General features: G+C 33.1%; 3 protein-coding genes and 1 non-coding gene across 5 annotated transcripts; 3 read left to right on the top strand and 1 right to left on the bottom strand.

The window, feature by feature from the left end:
* Nucleotides 1–719: 719 nt before the first annotated feature.
* On the top strand, nt 720–3586 carry LOC100267519 (uncharacterized). The gene is made up of 3 exons (XM_002281208.4): nt 720–1012; nt 1118–1465; nt 2856–3586. Exons 1-3 carry the CDS (start codon nt 800–802, stop codon nt 3381–3383), a joined length of 1089 nt encoding a protein of 362 aa, XP_002281244.1. The 5' UTR covers nt 720–799; the 3' UTR covers nt 3384–3586.
* An 83-nt stretch (nt 3587–3669) lies between these two features.
* On the top strand, nt 3670–7738 carry LOC100267482 (histone-lysine N-methyltransferase ATXR4). Of its 2 annotated transcripts, XR_009466467.1 has the most exons (8): nt 3670–4105; nt 4212–4267; nt 5818–5944; nt 6251–6320; nt 6420–6599; nt 7049–7285; nt 7379–7450; nt 7549–7567. XR_009466467.1 is itself a non-coding variant. In XM_002276575.4 (7 exons), the coding sequence occupies exons 1-7, from the start codon at nt 3746–3748 to the stop codon at nt 7665–7667; spliced, it is 984 nt and encodes a 327-aa protein (XP_002276611.1). In that variant the 5' UTR covers nt 3670–3745; the 3' UTR covers nt 7668–7738. The 2 variants fall into 2 exon arrangements, 1 of the variants encoding a protein (XP_002276611.1); XM_002276575.4 differs by lacking the exon at nt 7049–7285 and having other exon boundaries at nt 7549–7738.
* Nucleotides 7739–11608: 3870 nt separating this feature from the next.
* On the bottom strand, nt 11609–11680 carry TRNAG-UCC (transfer RNA glycine (anticodon UCC)). Its single transcript has one exon. It is a non-coding gene; the product is annotated as a tRNA-Gly (tRNA).
* Nucleotides 11681–12249: 569 nt separating this feature from the next.
* LOC100245182 (fatty acyl-CoA reductase 2) lies at nt 12250–15032 on the top strand. The gene is given in 9 exon segments (NM_001317131.1): nt 12250–12604; nt 12724–12827; nt 12904–13103; nt 13202–13302; nt 13392–13602; nt 14007–14168; nt 14255–14336; nt 14412–14797; nt 14879–15032. Coding segments are annotated over 9 exon segments (1755 nt in total).
* Nucleotides 15033–16496: the final 1464 nt, after the last annotated feature.

Below are 16496 nucleotides of genomic sequence, written 5' to 3'. Positions count from 1 at the left end.
AAAAAAAAAATCAAATATAATTAAAATTATTAAAAAAATTATATTGAAACAATATTTTCTTCATTTTTTCTTTACTTTTACTTTTCTTTTCAATTTTATTTCCTCGTATTTTCCTTCAAACTTTTGAGGAACCAAATATAGCATTAATCTTGGGTTCTTTGCATTAATATTCTTTATATGAATATCTATATCTTATAAAAAAAATTTATATGATGTAACACTCAAATTAAATATACTATATAATATGAAATAATTTGAATTTATTATGGGCATTCAAGAATACCAAATTAGGGTACTTTTTAGATATTTTTTTCGTCTTTAAAGCTTGTTTTCACAAATTTATGAACACCATGGGATATAATTAAAGCTCATTTAACATAAAGTGACCACCCACTTTAATTATAGAATGATATTTAATTTTATTTTTCATTATTATTATTATTATTTTTTAATTATAGAATGACTCGTGAACTTTTATTTACTAACTATTTGGCATTGTATGATTTAGGGCAACATGGGATGTAAAATGAGAAATTTATTTAATTTTATTGATTTACATTGTGCTTGAGTTACTTTTTAAGAAGGGAATTAGCAATCAAAAATGTATTTTTTATAAGAATAAAAAATAAATTTATTGAATTGGAAGCCAACTGAGCGACACGCACCTGACGAGCACGTGCACAAAAAGAAAACTCCAGTGGAGCGACTCTTCTCTTTTCACTTTTAAGCAGCCTTCCATTCTTTCGGCTTCTGAGCTCTCATCTCTCTCTTTCTCAGAAAAAGAAGAATCAAGATTCAGATGAATCGACTCGCGCCTCTATCAGAAGAACCCACAAATGACGAGGAAGAAGACAACAACAACAGCTCCAAGAAAGTAAGTTCATGGAGAAACTGGCTGAAGAGCCACTTCTCTCTACTCTTCAACAAGAAATCTGATCTGAAGATCCTCTTAAGCGTTCTGGGTTGTCCTCTTTTTCCTATCTCACCCCATGCCGGCCAACCCAACACCCACGTAAGTCCTGATCTTTCTTTTTTTAAAAATTCTCCCGAGAAAATCCGTCATTTTTGGTGAGAAAATCTTCTTTTTTCTTGATTTGGGTTGTGGCATTGTTGGTAGGTTTCGTCGTCGGCGGAGTACATAATACAGCATTTCACGGCGGCGACCGGTTGCCGGAAACTGGAGGGCAAGGTGAAGAATGTGTTCGCCACGGGAAAAGTGAGGATGGCGATGGTGGACGAGCTCGGGTCGAGCGGCTCATCAACCGCCGTTGGACCCACCGGAGTTTCGCAAAAGGGTTGCTTTGTGATGTGGCAGATGGTTCCTGATAAGTGGCTGATCGAGCTGGTGGTGGGTGGCCACAAGGTTGTCGCTGGTAGTGATGGTAACGTCGCTTGGCGCCACACGCCGTGGATCGGCGCCCACGCCGCCAAAGGCGGCGTCCGCCCTCTCCGGCGAGTTCTTCAGGTCAGTGCTCTCTTACTCACTCACAGAATATAAAAATATCATTTATTCTAATTTATTTATTTTGTTCCATCTTATTCATAAAAAAAAGAAAAAATGATTAATATTCATCATATTCCAAAAATAAACCATCATTGAAATTGAAATATTTGAGATTTAATTTTTAAGTAATGATATTATACTAAATCTTGATTAAAGTGATCGTGTCAAGTGGAGTGGAGAAATAATTTTGATATAAATAAATATATTTTCATATGGGATTATGAAGGTTGGTCCACTTGTCTTTATAAGAATTAATCGATGTTTGGTTGCATGATAAATTCAGATCCAATCTAAACCTCAGAATAGTGGGTACCTACTACCATTCTTCCTCCCAAAGTCCCAACATACCTGGTATTATTTCCCCGGGTGATGTGGGCTCTTATCCGCCTCCTAATCTTCCTCCTACTTTTGTTGGAAATTCACAAACATTTAAGACCTTTTTTCCCCACCTGGGCGGTCCACATCTTTTGTGTCATGGTCCCACTTAACAGTAGTTCCTCCCAAGACTATGGCCTTACCATAATTACTTGTCTTGGAATCTTTTTATTTGTAATGTCAGAAATAGTAAAGCATAATGAAATGTTTGAAATTCACATCAAATTTATTCATATATTTCTTTACTTATACTTTTTCTCTTTGTGATTTCTTAGACGGTTGTCATTTCAAAAATATTTGCAATTGAAAATAGTTGAATGAAATGGTAATGGGCGAGTGATTTGAGATTGTATCTATAAAAACATTGACTTTGGGAATCAGCCAATTTAGGCTCTCGACTTTCAAAAATAGAGAAGATGTCGTCGTCATTTGCTTTTGAATTATAATGTCATCAAAGTGAAAAAATAAATATTATTTTATAAAAAATATTAATACTGAGAAAGTACCCATAAATATTAGTTTTAATAAAAAAAAAATTCGTATTATTTTACTATAATTTGCTTGTTTTGTATGACTTTGTGAAAATTTTCAATTGGAACGAAATTGATAAAGTTTTGATGACAATATATAAGTTTTATTTATTTTTTAAATGAATTTGAGTCATTCCATTGGGCTGCAGTCTTTGTTATTTAAAGTAATTTCGTAAAAAAAGAAAAACGTTTATAAAAATTATTTTTATTTTTCTTTTTCTATCTATATATATGTATTCTTTTAATTCCTTTCAAAATTTTCAAAAATCAAACATAAACTTAATAAATAATGTCAATTTAATAACACGTCATATTATTTTATATAAAATATGAGTATTTGTTTCTTATTATAAAAAAATAAAATAAAAAGAGTAATTCATAATATGTAAACCAGAATTCATGAATATTCCAACCATATTTTTTCATAATATTCATTCTTAATACAGGGATTGGACCCACTGGCGGTATCAGCTGTGTTCTCCTCAGCCCAATACATGGGGGAGAAGCGAATCATGGGCGTCGACTGCTTCGTCTTGAAATTGTCAGCCGATCACACGGACCTCGCTGATCGCAGCGACAACACAGCGGAGATGATCAAGCACGTGATCTTCGGCTACTTCAGTCAACGGAGTGGACTGCTGGTGTACCTAGAAGATTCCTATTTAACGCGCATACAATCACCTGGGTCCCGCCCCACGTACTGGGAGACCACCATGGCCACCAAGATCGAGGACTATCGGACGGTCGAGGGCGTGATGATCGCTCACGGCGGTCAATCAAGCGCCATCATCACACGGTTCGGAGACAATTTGAAGGTGGGGCCCGCGATCACGAGGATGGAGGAGACCTGGACCATTGACGATCTGGCATTCAACGTCCCAGGGTTGTCCATGGATTGCTTCATCCCGCCTGAAGAAGTACAGAAAGATTACCCCGAGGAGAACCTTGATTGGAGATCGCCACTGCACCGGTGATAATCGTGGGGCGGTTACGAGGTTGATTTAAGTTGACTTTGACCTGATAGGGAGACCGTTGTGTATGTACATATATATTATTGGTTATGATTTTGCTAAACAACATGTTATGAAATATATGTAACATGTATCGTGTAATGTTTTGCATTAAAATATTTTTTTAAATCCAGCTAGGATTTTAATAAATGATGAATTTGGAGATTCGTGGCGGAGCTGAAAATTTACCGTATGAATAAGAAAAATATAATTTAAATAAATAGATTTTATATTTTTATTTTGTAGTTAAAAGGCCAGTAAAATTTTAGAACAAAAATGAGCTGAGTTATGCGAGCCCAGAAAGACACAGAAAAAACAGAGGGGGAATGTATCGATATAGCCGTTGGGGATGGCAACTGAAAAGGCGGCATTCCGAGAGGAAGCTGCTTTTGGGATTTCCCTTCTGCTACAGCACTCCCACGCCGCCGGAGAATGAGAAACTTGCGTCACCGGGACCCCCTCCGATTCGAGTCTCGATCACCGAAATGGCAGGGCGAGGCGTGTTCGCGACTCGGAGGATCGGAAGCGGAGATCTCATCCACACAGCGAAGCCTCTCGTATCTCATCCTTCGCTCTCCAGTATTCATAGCGTCTGTTACTTTTGCCTCAGAAAACTCAAACCTGTAACCTCTTCTGAAGATTGCAATGTTCGATTTTGTAGCCAGGAATGCGAAGAACAATCCAAGGTAAATAAGATGCACGCCACATGTTTGAAATTTGACTCCTGAGAAACTGAGAAGTGTAATTATGCTATCCGTCATTTGTAAAATTTTCCTTTTTTTTTTTCCTTAGGTTTTTGTCGCAGTCGAGAGGAAAGCAGATTGGTCAGCTTATGATGACTACTGTAGGTAATGAATTTCTGTTATCTCTTTTGCTTATAGTTGTTGGTGTCGCTCTCAAGGCAAGAAACAGTGAGATTTGTGGCAATATGTATGATGAAAGTAATTACACTGACAATAAAAAAAAAAAAAGAATTTAGAAAGAAGTATTTAGATATTTGTATGAAAAGTATATTCACATGTTTGGATCCAAATAAGCGCTCCACTATGCAACATGAAGCCTCTGTCTGAATAAAGGAAATTTTTAGGAAAAGGGAAAAATTTTGGTTTACTGTGGAAAATATGAAGAAAAATGAAATATGGTGAAAAATATTTGAAAATTTATATATTTTATAATTTTTCCTTCTTTTACATAGAAAAAAAAGCATGTAGTAAAAAAGGCCTTCCTTTGCTTTGTCTTTCCTTTTATTTTTTCCCTTCATCATCTGTTCCATGTACTTCTTTGTAAACTCTCTAAAATGCAATTGAGCCTAAGGCTTTGTTTGTTTTTTTTGGAAAGTTTAAGCGAAAGAAAATATGGAGGAAAATTATAACGAAACCTTTGCTTCAGAGTGCACTAATATACTTCCTGTGTAGCCTTTTTTTGGATCTTTAATCTGTTCCTCTTTTGCCTATCAAAAAAGGAAAGAAAAAGATAAAGAGAATTTGTAATTTTTTGGTCTAACTATATATGGAAAAGTTGAGGAAAAAAAGTCAAATTGTCTGAGAAAATACATTTTCCTCAAACTTTTCTCACCTTTTTCTTAAGGAAAATGGGGAGAAGAATCTTTAACATTTTCCTTAGGCTGTGTTTGGTTCCTACAAAGTTTGAGGGAAAGAAAATAGAGAGAAAAAATATAAGAAAAAAAAAGTACGAAAATTGTATAAAATTTTCCATGTGCATATTATGGAAAAGTTGAGGGAAAGAAAATTAAATTGTTGAAGAATACACTTTTTCTAAACTTTCCTTACCTTTATTTGAGAAAAATCTTTTAACATTTTCCTTTATTTTTTCCTTTTAGTATTTTTTCTCATATTTTTGTATGACATCTAAACATAACAAAATAATTTTTTTTTACCATTTTTTTCCTTTCCTTAGTACTAAGATCCAAATGTAGCCTCTGTGTGTGTGTATTTGTTTCCTTTTTCCATCATATCCAAATATAAGCAAATCATTTTCTAGAAATTTTTTTTCATTTCCTTAATACTTTCTAGAACCCAAACATAGGCTAAGAAAACAACTTTATACTTCAACTTATCCTTGCATATGATAAATACTGCAATTACAATTCATATTATCAGATTCTGGTTCAGCATTTTCAAAGCAAGAAACACGGACAAAGCTAGAACACAAATGTCTATTGATAGCATGCAATTACAGAGTTTGAATTCTTGTGTGAAAGATTTATAACAATCATGCTTTCATGTTGAGAGGATCTCAGTAATTGTTTTACATCAGTTGTGGGCTTAACAGCCAATACTTCTGGGGTGTAATAATTTCTATTATTTATATATCTAACAATATTTAGTCTGTAAACAACTGAGCACATCCCATACTTCAAATTTTTTTGCCTCTGTAGAACTCGAGGTTTGAAATACCCACTTCTTGTGAAGCGCTTGGCTTGTATGGTTGTATCAGGAGTGGCATCAGCAGACTGTCTTGACATACTTCAACCTGCAAGTTTATCATCTGAGATGATTTCAGAGGTAAGGAACTCAAGAAGTTCGTCCGAAATGGAATGCTAAAAATTGCAAATGTAGAATTGGCTTTTAGAGTATTAAACTTTGATTCCTCTGGAGGTTTCTGTAAGTGGGAGAAGCTTGAAAATCTTTTATTATTGCTTCTAACTCACTAAAGGTAGAACATGATTCAGAGAGTAGAAACTTATGTAATGCTTACTTGGAAATTGATTTTCATGCCTTAATAAGAAATTATTTATTTTGAGGTGCTATTGAATTCCATTTGTTTGGTCTTTCTTTCTTGCCACTATTAATATATTCTGAAGTTTTCAGATGGGAGAGGGGTTTAGCTTGTTACAGAGTGCCTTCATGAAGGCAAAAGCCAGAGATGAATGCATGGCATGTATCCTATTTATCCTTCTCTTTCATCCAAGTTCTTCCTGATTCTACTTGTTCTGTATCTAGCATTCTCCAAGAATAACACTTTCTTTGACATCACTAGTTCTGACCGAGCAATGGTACATTAACGTGCTGGCACGGTTTCGTATTAATTCATTTCGCATTGAATTGGCTGGAGGGTCATATGAAGATCTTCATTCATTAGCAGCAGCTTCTGTAGAAACTGAAGCTGCTGTTGGCAATGCTGTCTATATGCTTCCATCTTTCTACAATCATGACTGTGGTAAGTTCTGATTCTACTGCTTAAATTAGTGCATGCTTGTTAATTTTTTCCTAAGGTGCCTATAATGCATTTGATTCCAGTTTCAAGCATCTAGATACTTCATCTCACTGTATAATTTCTTTTGATTCCCCAGTCGGAATTTTGGAATCTCCTACTATAGTATAGGGCGTCATCCCTTACGTTATGTTTGGCTCCAAAAAGTATTAAGAAAAGAAAAAAAGAGCCAAGAAAAAATGATTTTCTTATGTTTGGTTTTCCTATAGAAAATAGAAAAGAATATAAAATATAATTAAAATTAGTTAAAATTTATATATTTTTAAATTATTTAATCTTTATATAAGGAAGAGAAATAAGTGTTGGGTTTGAATAAGTATATAAAAATAATTTTTTGACTTTAAACCTAATTTTTAATTTCCTTCAGTTTTTCTTTTCCTTACATTTTCCCACAGATTTTCCATGAACCAAACATAGCTTTGGCCTTTCCTTCGAGTCATAGAACCTCTGCTAAATAGTCTGGAGCATCAGCCAGAGGACTCCAACCGGTCCTTTAGAACAAATTCAGTTGCTGCAGAATTTCTAACTTTAAACTCTCTTCTGGAAGTGGATCCACGTTATGAACTACACATGCAATGAGAAACAAAATGAAATGACTATTATCTTTGCAGAACCAGACCCATCTCTCATGGGTGGGTAATCCAGATACTTTCTTTTATACACCCCAGCCACAGATATCATTCCCATACTCCAAAAGAACTGACTGAACAGATTCTTTATTACAGATCCGAATGTACATATCATATGGATAGATAACGTGAATGCAAGATTGAAAGCTCTCCGTGAAATCGAAGCAGGTTTTTCTCATGCTCATACAACACAGTTTCTTTTCTTTTGTGCTGAGTTTAGTAATTATAGAATACTGCATTATAAACTTTTGGTGGGTATGATGCAGGTGAAGAACTCCGAATCTGCTACATCGACGCAAGTATGGATCATGATGCTCGTCAAACCATCTTGTTCCAAGGGTTTGGTTTTAGGTGCAGTTGCCTTCGTTGTTCTTCTGGTGATTAAAAATGCATCTTGATTTTTCTTTCTTTGGAACACAAATCCAATAATTTTACGAGTTGAATTGTCCTCCATTATCGATGAGTCTTGTTTGGTTTCTGAAATCTTTGGGAAAAAAAATTGGAGAAAGGAAATATTAGGAAAGAAAAAAGGGAACAAAAGTTAATAAGAGGCGAATAAAGCAAAATTAACAAAACCCACCGACACGAATCGCCACCCCTATCATAATATCATGGTAAATCAAATCAGAGAATTGGAATTCTTTCCTTTAACGTAAAAAGAGATTATATTTAGTATTACATGCTAGAATTAAAGAAATAATTGTGGGAATCATCAACCAAATTATAATGAAAAGATACTGCAGAAAATATCCCAATATTTGGCCCAGGAGAATTAGGCATAACCGAATGGATGTATGATGTATCAACTGCACCCACTTGTTATTTTAATATCAACTTCATCCATCCCACGAACTTTGCAGAAACCATTCTTAGGCAGCCATTATTTTAATATTGTGTGTCAGAGGGTATGAATATTATACTTGGTGGAGAAATATCATTCAGGCGAAATTTGGGAAGAAATCTCTAAAAATCGGGCGATGTTTCCCAATATATCGGATGGTCAATGTGCTACAGTGCACTCTCAACTAAAAAATGCCTCTATTTTTTTTGTCGGATTCAAAGTTTTGGGGTTCAACTCGTATTATCACCAGGACAAGTTTGCCCCTTGTGAAATGTAATGCACTAAAAATATACATTCAAATATAAAGAAAATTTTAAGAGAATATTTTAGAGAATAAATTATATAATTGTTTTATAATTAAATACAAAAATTTCTTTTAATTGATTACTAAAAATATAAAAATTATCATAATAATTTTTTTTATAGTGTTTTTAATATCATTAATAAATTAATTAAATATTAAAAATTGTACATATATTATAATTTATTTTATATCATTTAATATAATTGAATCAAATAAATCATAATTTTAATATTAATATATATTTTAAAATTATATATATTATAATATTATTATAAAATAATATTTTGATGTAATTTAATAATAAATGTATACTTATAAAATTCATATTTTTATCGATGCATATGATATTATTATCAAATATGATAAATCATATTATATATATATCAAATTCTTTAATAAAACAATTTTAAAATATCTATTATATTTTTATGAAAATTTTCTTATATTTTTATAAATTTTTTCAAAATATCCGTAATTTTCAATATTTTTATCGGCTTTATGCAAAGGTAGATGAACATGTTTGGGTTATTCGTTAGAGATAATAGCGCAATTAGCAGAAGGTGGAATTTTGGTTACATTGAAACTGAACTACGATGAGCTTCCGTCTAACTTAAAGACGATGTTTTGCTTCCTATTCAATGTTTCCAAAAGATTATGAGTTCAACAACATGAACTTTATTCAATTTCGGCTGACACATGGTTTCATTCAACCATTCAATCAAAACCAAACAGATGGTCAGTAAATCAATTTAATAATATAAACGTGTTAATAATTTAACTTAAATAATTAGGTATATTTGATAAAATAATTTAATATGTAAAAATAATTAACTTATTTTTAATTTTTAATTTATTTTATTTATTCATATTTTAAATTAATAATTTAAGTATAATTTAATTTTAAATCAATTTAAATTATTAAATAATAATTATTATGTTTTACTAAACACTCCAAAATGGAAAGATATTGGTAATTAGTATATTATTGAATTGGGCTTAATATATTTCTTTTAAGATGTTGAAGATGATCGACTTTTTGTTTCCTTTAAAAGTGCATGATCTTGCATTGTCTAACTGTTTTCTTTACTGACAATGGCCTAAATAATCATTTTTTTTCCTTCACAATAAGTCATTGAACTCATTGATTAGCTATAAGCTGAAGTAAAAATTTACAAACTATATAAACTATATATTGTCCTTTCCTAACATTATCTATTTACAATCTAGATTAAAAAAAAAAATCAAAGAGAAAATGCCCAAATTAAAAAACCACTAGAAATTTAAGTACTATATTTTAAATAACTTTGTTTAATTCAATTCATTTTTTTTAAATAACTTTGTTCAAAAATTAGGAATCTTTTCTTCTCAATTTAAGATCAGCTCTATTTAAAATTTTATGTTTTCTTTATTTTTTGTATATATTTTTATTTCTCAAATGGTGTGTATATATACTTTTAAATTCAAAATTCATATTTTGAATTTTCAGTTCATAAAATAATTTTGTAGGGAGGTTGAAGAAATTTTTATGTCACATACACGTGTATTACAAGAAATGAACTTGGCTGGCTACTTGTAAAAAAAAGAAAAAATTAATCAATATTTTAAGAATCAAAACTGACCATTGAACCAAAAAAATTATCCTTTTTATCATTAATATATAACTTACATTTTAAATTAAAAATAATTATAAAAAATTAAAAATGATAAATCCCTCCAAAATTTGGATAGTATTTCCTCTGTTTGTTGAGTTTTTTCACAAAATTTTTAGATGTAAAAGTCACTGTATATAATATCTATGACACAATATATGATATTATGACTTCAATAAATGTAAATCAACCTAATATTTACCAAATTCAATTCTAAGTTCAAGGGAGATTCCAGGTTTAATTCAATGTAATAGCAAAAGGAAAAAAAAAATTCTCAAGGAATAAGAAAGGAATGTTCAGCAAAAATCCCTTTACGGGGAAAACAACTTCATATAACATAATATATAGGAATGGTTAATCTTGGCTTTGGACTCTTATAGAATTTGTTTTCAACAAATTTATTGCTTTGCAAACTCACTAATTATTTAAGTTTTCTTTGATGATTTGACTTCATTTTCCCTTATGCAAAACAAACATAAAATATATACTATTATCATTAGCCCCATGTAGTTTTTCTTTTTCTTTTTGTGATTAACTCATATCTACATACAACAGTTATTTAGGTAGTAATATTGAAAAAACATAAAATATTTAATTTAATCTAATCTAATTTAATAAAATGATCCAAAGTCCAAACTAAACTTAAACTCTCAAATGATAAGATGATGCAACTATTAGGGGAGAATGTGATTACCATAACTATCAAGTGAAAGTGTAGCAGTATGGCGATAATCCACTACCTGACTACTAGTGCATAATAATATGAGGTGAAAGCATGATGACACCAATGTGCATAGGGCCGACGAGTTGATAATCACCCCCAAACCCATTCTTTACGGGACTACCATATTCTCATACCCGTCTCAATAAGTTAGGTCGGACAAGTAACCCAATTAAATTAGTGAAGCTATTATCCCTATTCAACTTTGAAAATAAAATACGATCTTAATAAGTAGAATTTTATTTTTTTCTCTCTTCTCAATACTTTTTTGAACCAAGTAGGAAAACGTCAAACTCATTCTTTACTGGATTACCATATTCTCATACTCGTCTAAATAGGTTAGGTCGGACAAGTAACCCAATTAAATTAGTGAAGCTATCATCCTTATTTAACCTTGAAAATAAAATATGATCTTAACAAGTAGAATTTTATTTTATTTTTTCTCTTCTTAATACTTTTTTGAACCAAGTAGGAAAAAGTCAAACTCATTCTTTACTGGATTATCATATTCTCATACTCGTCTCAATAGGTTAGGTCGGACAAGTAACCCGATTAAATCAGTGAAGCTATCATCCCTATTCAACCTTGAAAATAAAATATGATCTTAACAAGTAGAATTTTATTTTATTTTTCTCTCTTCTCAATACTTTTTTGAATCAAGTAGGAAAACGTCAAACTCATACCAGTCTCAATAGGTTAGGTCGGACAAATAACCCAATTAAATTAGTAGAATTTCCCAATTAAATTATATGATCTTAATATATGGTATCACAAGTTTGATTACAAACTTGTGATACCATATATTTTCAATTGCGTTTGCCGGGAGTCGAACCCGGGTCTATTGCTTGGAAGGCAATTATCCTAACCGTTGGACTACAAACGCTTGATGCTTTGGGATAAATTATATTTCTATCTAAACTGAAGAATTAGAGTTGCTCTGCTCCCAAAATAGATACTCTCTGCCACACCCTTTACTTCCCGCAACCTTCTAAAAAGGAAAAGAAAGAAAAGGAAATTATACTAATTTATCCAAAACCCACTAATCAAACAACGCAACAAAAGGGAACTCCGCCGTCTTAGCCGTTATTGGTCAAGAGCGTGTGTGAGTAGGGGCGGCAAAAAGAGAGCCTTTTCTCACAAAGACATCCCCCTTCAAACCAAAAAAAATGATTTTTTTTTTTTAACCTAACTCTCATCTCAAAACCACCCCCACCCTCTATAAAACCAACCCAAACCCAATCCCCATATCTTTACCTTATACTCACACACCTTGGTTTTGTTTGTTTACTGGCCTTTTTTCTTCCTCTCTCTCTTTCTTTCTTTTTTGTTTAGGAAGTGTTTAGTTAAAGCTCCAACACACCCCCTTCGCCATTTCCACCTGCACACCTTTCTCAAACCTCTTGTCCGTTTCTATTTTCCAACCTTTTCTTCTCATACTTCCTCTTAGCAGTGATGGGAGCCTTGTTCTTCAGTTCTCCCTCATTTGCAACCAAAAGGGTAGTCAAGTTTTCAGGTTGGTGCGATCATTTGAAGAGGAGGAAGAGTGTAGTGCATTGCCAAACAAGTGGGAATGGGGTTAGATCAAGTGGGGTTTCTTCTGTTTTATCAGAGAGATCAATGTTGGCCAGCAAAGATCATAGTGCTGGAAGCTTGGTTTTGTCTCCAAATGGGAAGGACTTGGTGCCTTATGGTCCACCAAGTCCAAGTACTACTCCATTTGTGGAAATGAATGATGGTATTGGAATTGACAATTTTCTTAGAGGAAAAAGTTTTCTCATCACTGGGGCAACTGGGTTTCTAGCAAAAGGTGGTTCCACTCATCTTCTTTCCTTTTCAGCTCAAATTGGAGGTTTTTTTTTTTTTTTTTTTTTTTTTGCCAAATCAAAATTCTGAGATTACCTCAATGGAAAAAAATTTCTTGTTCAGTTCTCATTGAGAAGATTCTGAGGACAGAACCGGATGTTGGTAAAATATATCTCCTAATCAAGGCCAAAAACCAGGAAGCTGCAATGGAAAGACTAAAAAATGAAGTATGTTTCATATCAGAGTATTCTCGTCTTTTGTTCAGTTGCATTCTTGGTCTTAAGTAGATATGGTTGTGTTTAGATCATAAATGCAGAGGTCTTCGATTGTCTCCAACAAGCCTATGGAAAATCTTATCAAGCTTTCATGCTGAGCAAGCTGGTTCCTGTGGCGGGAGACGTATGCGGATCTAGTCTTGGATTGGAGAAAGACTTTGCTGAAGCCATTGCCAAAGAAGTCGATGTAATTGTAAACTCTGCAGCTAATACTACTTTTGATGAAAGGTTAGTAATGGCAGTCTCTCCACCATGAATACATGCCCTCATGTCGACTATGATTATAATTCCAGTCCAATACATCAATCGGCTTCTTCATTTTGTAGATATGACATTGCAATCGACATTAATACGAAAGGACCTTGTCACCTCATGAACTTTGCCAAGAACTGCAAGAAACTTAAGCTCTTCCTACAAGTATCAACAGGTATCTATATATATATATGTAGTTGTAGACTATCCTCATTGGTTTCCTCCCTGTGTGGCCATGGCTGATTTGGGGGACCGTGTTTGCAGCTTATGTTAATGGACAAAGACAAGGAAGAATCATGGAGAAGCCATTCTGCATAGGAGATAGCATAGCAAGAGAGAGTAATATCTCTGAAGCACCACCAAGGCTCCTTCCTACACTGAACATTGAAGCAGAAATCAAGTTGGCTTTGGATTCAAAGGAAGCTTTTAAAGGCAGTACATTGGCTCAAAAAATGAAAGAACTAGGTTTAGAGAGGTAATAAGTCTGCATTTTGTTGCTTTTTTTCCTTCAATCCTTCATTTGGTTGCAGAGAAGATACAGGAAGAATCTGAACCCCAAATGGAGGTTCTTGTAGGAGTCCCAATTTTCAGTTCTTGAACCTCCCCTGCTTTCTCCCCAACCAAACAAAACAAACCCCATTTGTCTTCATGGATTGGAACTTCAAACCCCATTTCTTTTCTTTCAATCCTTTGTTTGGTTGCAGAGAAAATGTACGAAGAATCTAAACCCCAAATGGATGTACTTATAGGATTCCTAATTTTCATTTCTTGAACCTCCCCTGCTTTCTCACCAACCAAACAAATAAACCCCATTTGTTTTCATGGATTGGAACTTCTGATATGTAATAATTTAATTGATGAAGATTCTGATTCAATCAGGGCAAAGAAGCATGGATGGCAAGACACTTACGTGTTCACAAAAGCCATGGGAGAAATGGTGATTGATCAAATGAGAGGTGAAATACCAGTAGTCATAATTCGTCCCAGTGTCATTGAAAGCACTTGCAGAGAACCATTCCCGGGCTGGATGGAAGGCAACAGGTTCTTCATATCTTGTCAATCCCGAATCCATTACCATCCACTAGTGGAATCCAATTACCATCTCTTTAATTTTCTTCCTCTATCAGGATGATGGATCCCATAGTTCTCTACTATGGAAAAGGTCAGCTCACTGGTTTTGTAGCAGACCCCAATGGCGTCCTGGATGTAGTAAGCATCATTACTAAACACAGAGCCACAAAGTTTATAAACAAACCAGAAATTTTGAGCGATACTCTGCTGCAGGTACCGGCAGACATGGTTGTGAACGCGACACTGGCAGCCATGGCAAGGCATGGAGGGTCTGGAAAAGCAGAAACCAACATCTACCAGATTGCTTCATCTGTAGTAAATCCGTTAATTTTCCAAGACCTGACCAGCCATTTCTATGAGCACTTCAAGTCATCGCCATGCTTGGACAATAAGGGGAACCCAATCCATGTTCCCATCATGAAACTCTTCAGCTCCATAGAAGATTTCTCCTCCCACCTCTGGAGAGATGCCATTCTTAGAAGTGGGTTGTCTGCTATGCCCTCCCAAACTGGAAAGCTGTTGCGGAAACTCGAAAAAACTGTGAAGCAAGCCAAGTACTTGGCCGACATATATCAGCCATACACATTCTATGGGGGAAGGTAATTACCATCCTGATTTTTTCTATAGCTATGTCCTCGTGTTGAAGACAATGCTTTTGGCTAATGAATATAAACTTTCAGATTTGATAACAGCAACACACAGAGATTGATGGACTGCATGTGTGAAGAAGAGAAGAGCAAGTTTGGATTTGACGTTGGAAGCATTGATTGGAAGGACTATATCTCAAATGTCCACATTCCTGGCTTGAGGAGACATGTTATGAAGGGCAGATGAATGTGTACCTAAAAGAAAATATATAATTGTAATAATTAAATTACTTTTTTTTCTTTTTTAAATATAGGGTTGCTCTTTTTATTTAAGATGCATTTGACTTTATTAATTTGAAATTTTATCAAATATCTCGTTTATTTTAAATAAAATGACAGATGAATGAAAATAACAAATAAAAATGATAGTAGAGATATTTGCTAAAATTTTAAATCAATTGAGATTAAATATATTTATTCAAAAGATCAGAACTCATAAATATATATTAATTGTGCTTTCATTGTGAATTGGGTGGGATCTCACACATTGTTCCACTACACCAAAATTATAATTTTTGAACATTTGCCTCATCACACTTGTGATTTTTGGATTTTGTCTTGGAGACCCATTTATTAATTCCAACAACACCATTGATAATGGTGTTGAGTGTAACGTCAACTTTGCATGCCTTTACAAAAAGAAAAAGAAAAAGAAAAAGTCACTTGCTTTCATTCTAAAGGTTATTTGATTAAAAGAGATGAAACCAACATAATTTGTAATTTTAATTCTTCACTTTTTTTAAAAAAAATATATATATTAATTTTGAATAAAAATAATTAAAATTTTCTTATAAAATAACTTTTTTTTTAAATATATGTAAATAATCAAAATATTAAAGGTGTGTATATTAAAAATAGATTTCTTTTCAAGTTAAAAAATGGAAGGGATTAGATTTAAAAATTTTAGAATTTTTTTTATCCCTTTTAATCCATTAATTTTTTTTAACGAAATAATAAAAATAAAATAAAGACTAGGCAATAATGTACTGGTACTTGCCTTTTTCTTGGTCGTTCGTCATGGAGGCAACCAGGCTCCAAAGTGGGCCCTACAATTGGGCCCATGTAATTAGTTTTCACCGACATTGTTGTTGGCCCAATCAAATCTTGTGGCTAGGATTTAGGAAACATCCTATTTGATACAAAATTAAGACCTTGTTTGGAATTTGCTACACACTAAAATGAAGTATTTTGAAGTTGAAATATAACTTTTAGTGATGTGCATAAAACTTCAAACCTAAATCCCACACTTTATAACATGAAAACTCTTGTGATTTAAAAAGAAAAAGTTTAGAGAAAAGTAAAAAAGTTTTTTACTCTTAGACACATGCTTCATGTTTTAGTTTTTTTTTTAATTATTATTATTATTATTTAATTCTATCAACTAACACATAAAATCACAAGCAACAATGCCAACACTTTCCCAACAAGTTGATTAATGCTAAGTTACGTGCATATAAATCAATACTATTCAATCATGTTTAGGTAAGACATTGTATCAACACAAAAATATATTTTCACATATCCTTAACATTGACACCAAAAACTGAAAGAGCTATAACTCAAATATCCACATTCCCGACTTGAGGAGATATGTTATGAAGGGTAGAGAAGTGTGTAGTTAAAAGAAAATATATATATTTGTAATAATTAA

This window comes from Vitis vinifera, chromosome 8 (genome assembly GCF_030704535.1).
Source record: "Vitis vinifera cultivar Pinot Noir 40024 chromosome 8, ASM3070453v1".
NCBI lineage: Eukaryota > Viridiplantae > Streptophyta > Magnoliopsida > Vitales > Vitaceae > Vitis > Vitis vinifera.
The sequence above is the reverse complement of the archived record's forward strand: the minus strand, read 5'-3'. Positions and strand labels throughout refer to the sequence as shown.

What these genes read in the sequence shown, in the direction of transcription:
- LOC100267519 (XM_002281208.4), top strand. Translation starts at nt 800, where the DNA reads ATGAATCGACTCGCGCCTCTATCAGAAGAACCCACAAATGACGAGGAA. An exon ending in CCGGCCAACCCAACACCCAC is followed by an intron (nt 1,013 to 1,117) that starts GTAAGTCCTGAT and finishes CATTGTTGGTAG; the next exon opens with GTTTCGTCGTCGGCGGAGTA. An exon ending in CTCTCCGGCGAGTTCTTCAG is followed by an intron (nt 1,466 to 2,855) that starts GTCAGTGCTCTC and finishes TTCTTAATACAG; the next exon opens with GGATTGGACCCACTGGCGGT.
- LOC100267482 (XM_002276575.4), top strand. Translation starts at nt 3,746, where the DNA reads ATGTATCGATATAGCCGTTGGGGATGGCAACTGAAAAGGCGGCATTCC. An exon ending in CATCTGAGATGATTTCAGAG is followed by an intron (nt 5,945 to 6,250) that starts GTAAGGAACTCA and finishes TGAAGTTTTCAG; the next exon opens with ATGGGAGAGGGGTTTAGCTT. An exon ending in TCTCCGTGAAATCGAAGCAG is followed by an intron (nt 7,451 to 7,548) that starts GTTTTTCTCATG and finishes GGTATGATGCAG; the next exon opens with GTGAAGAACTCCGAATCTGC.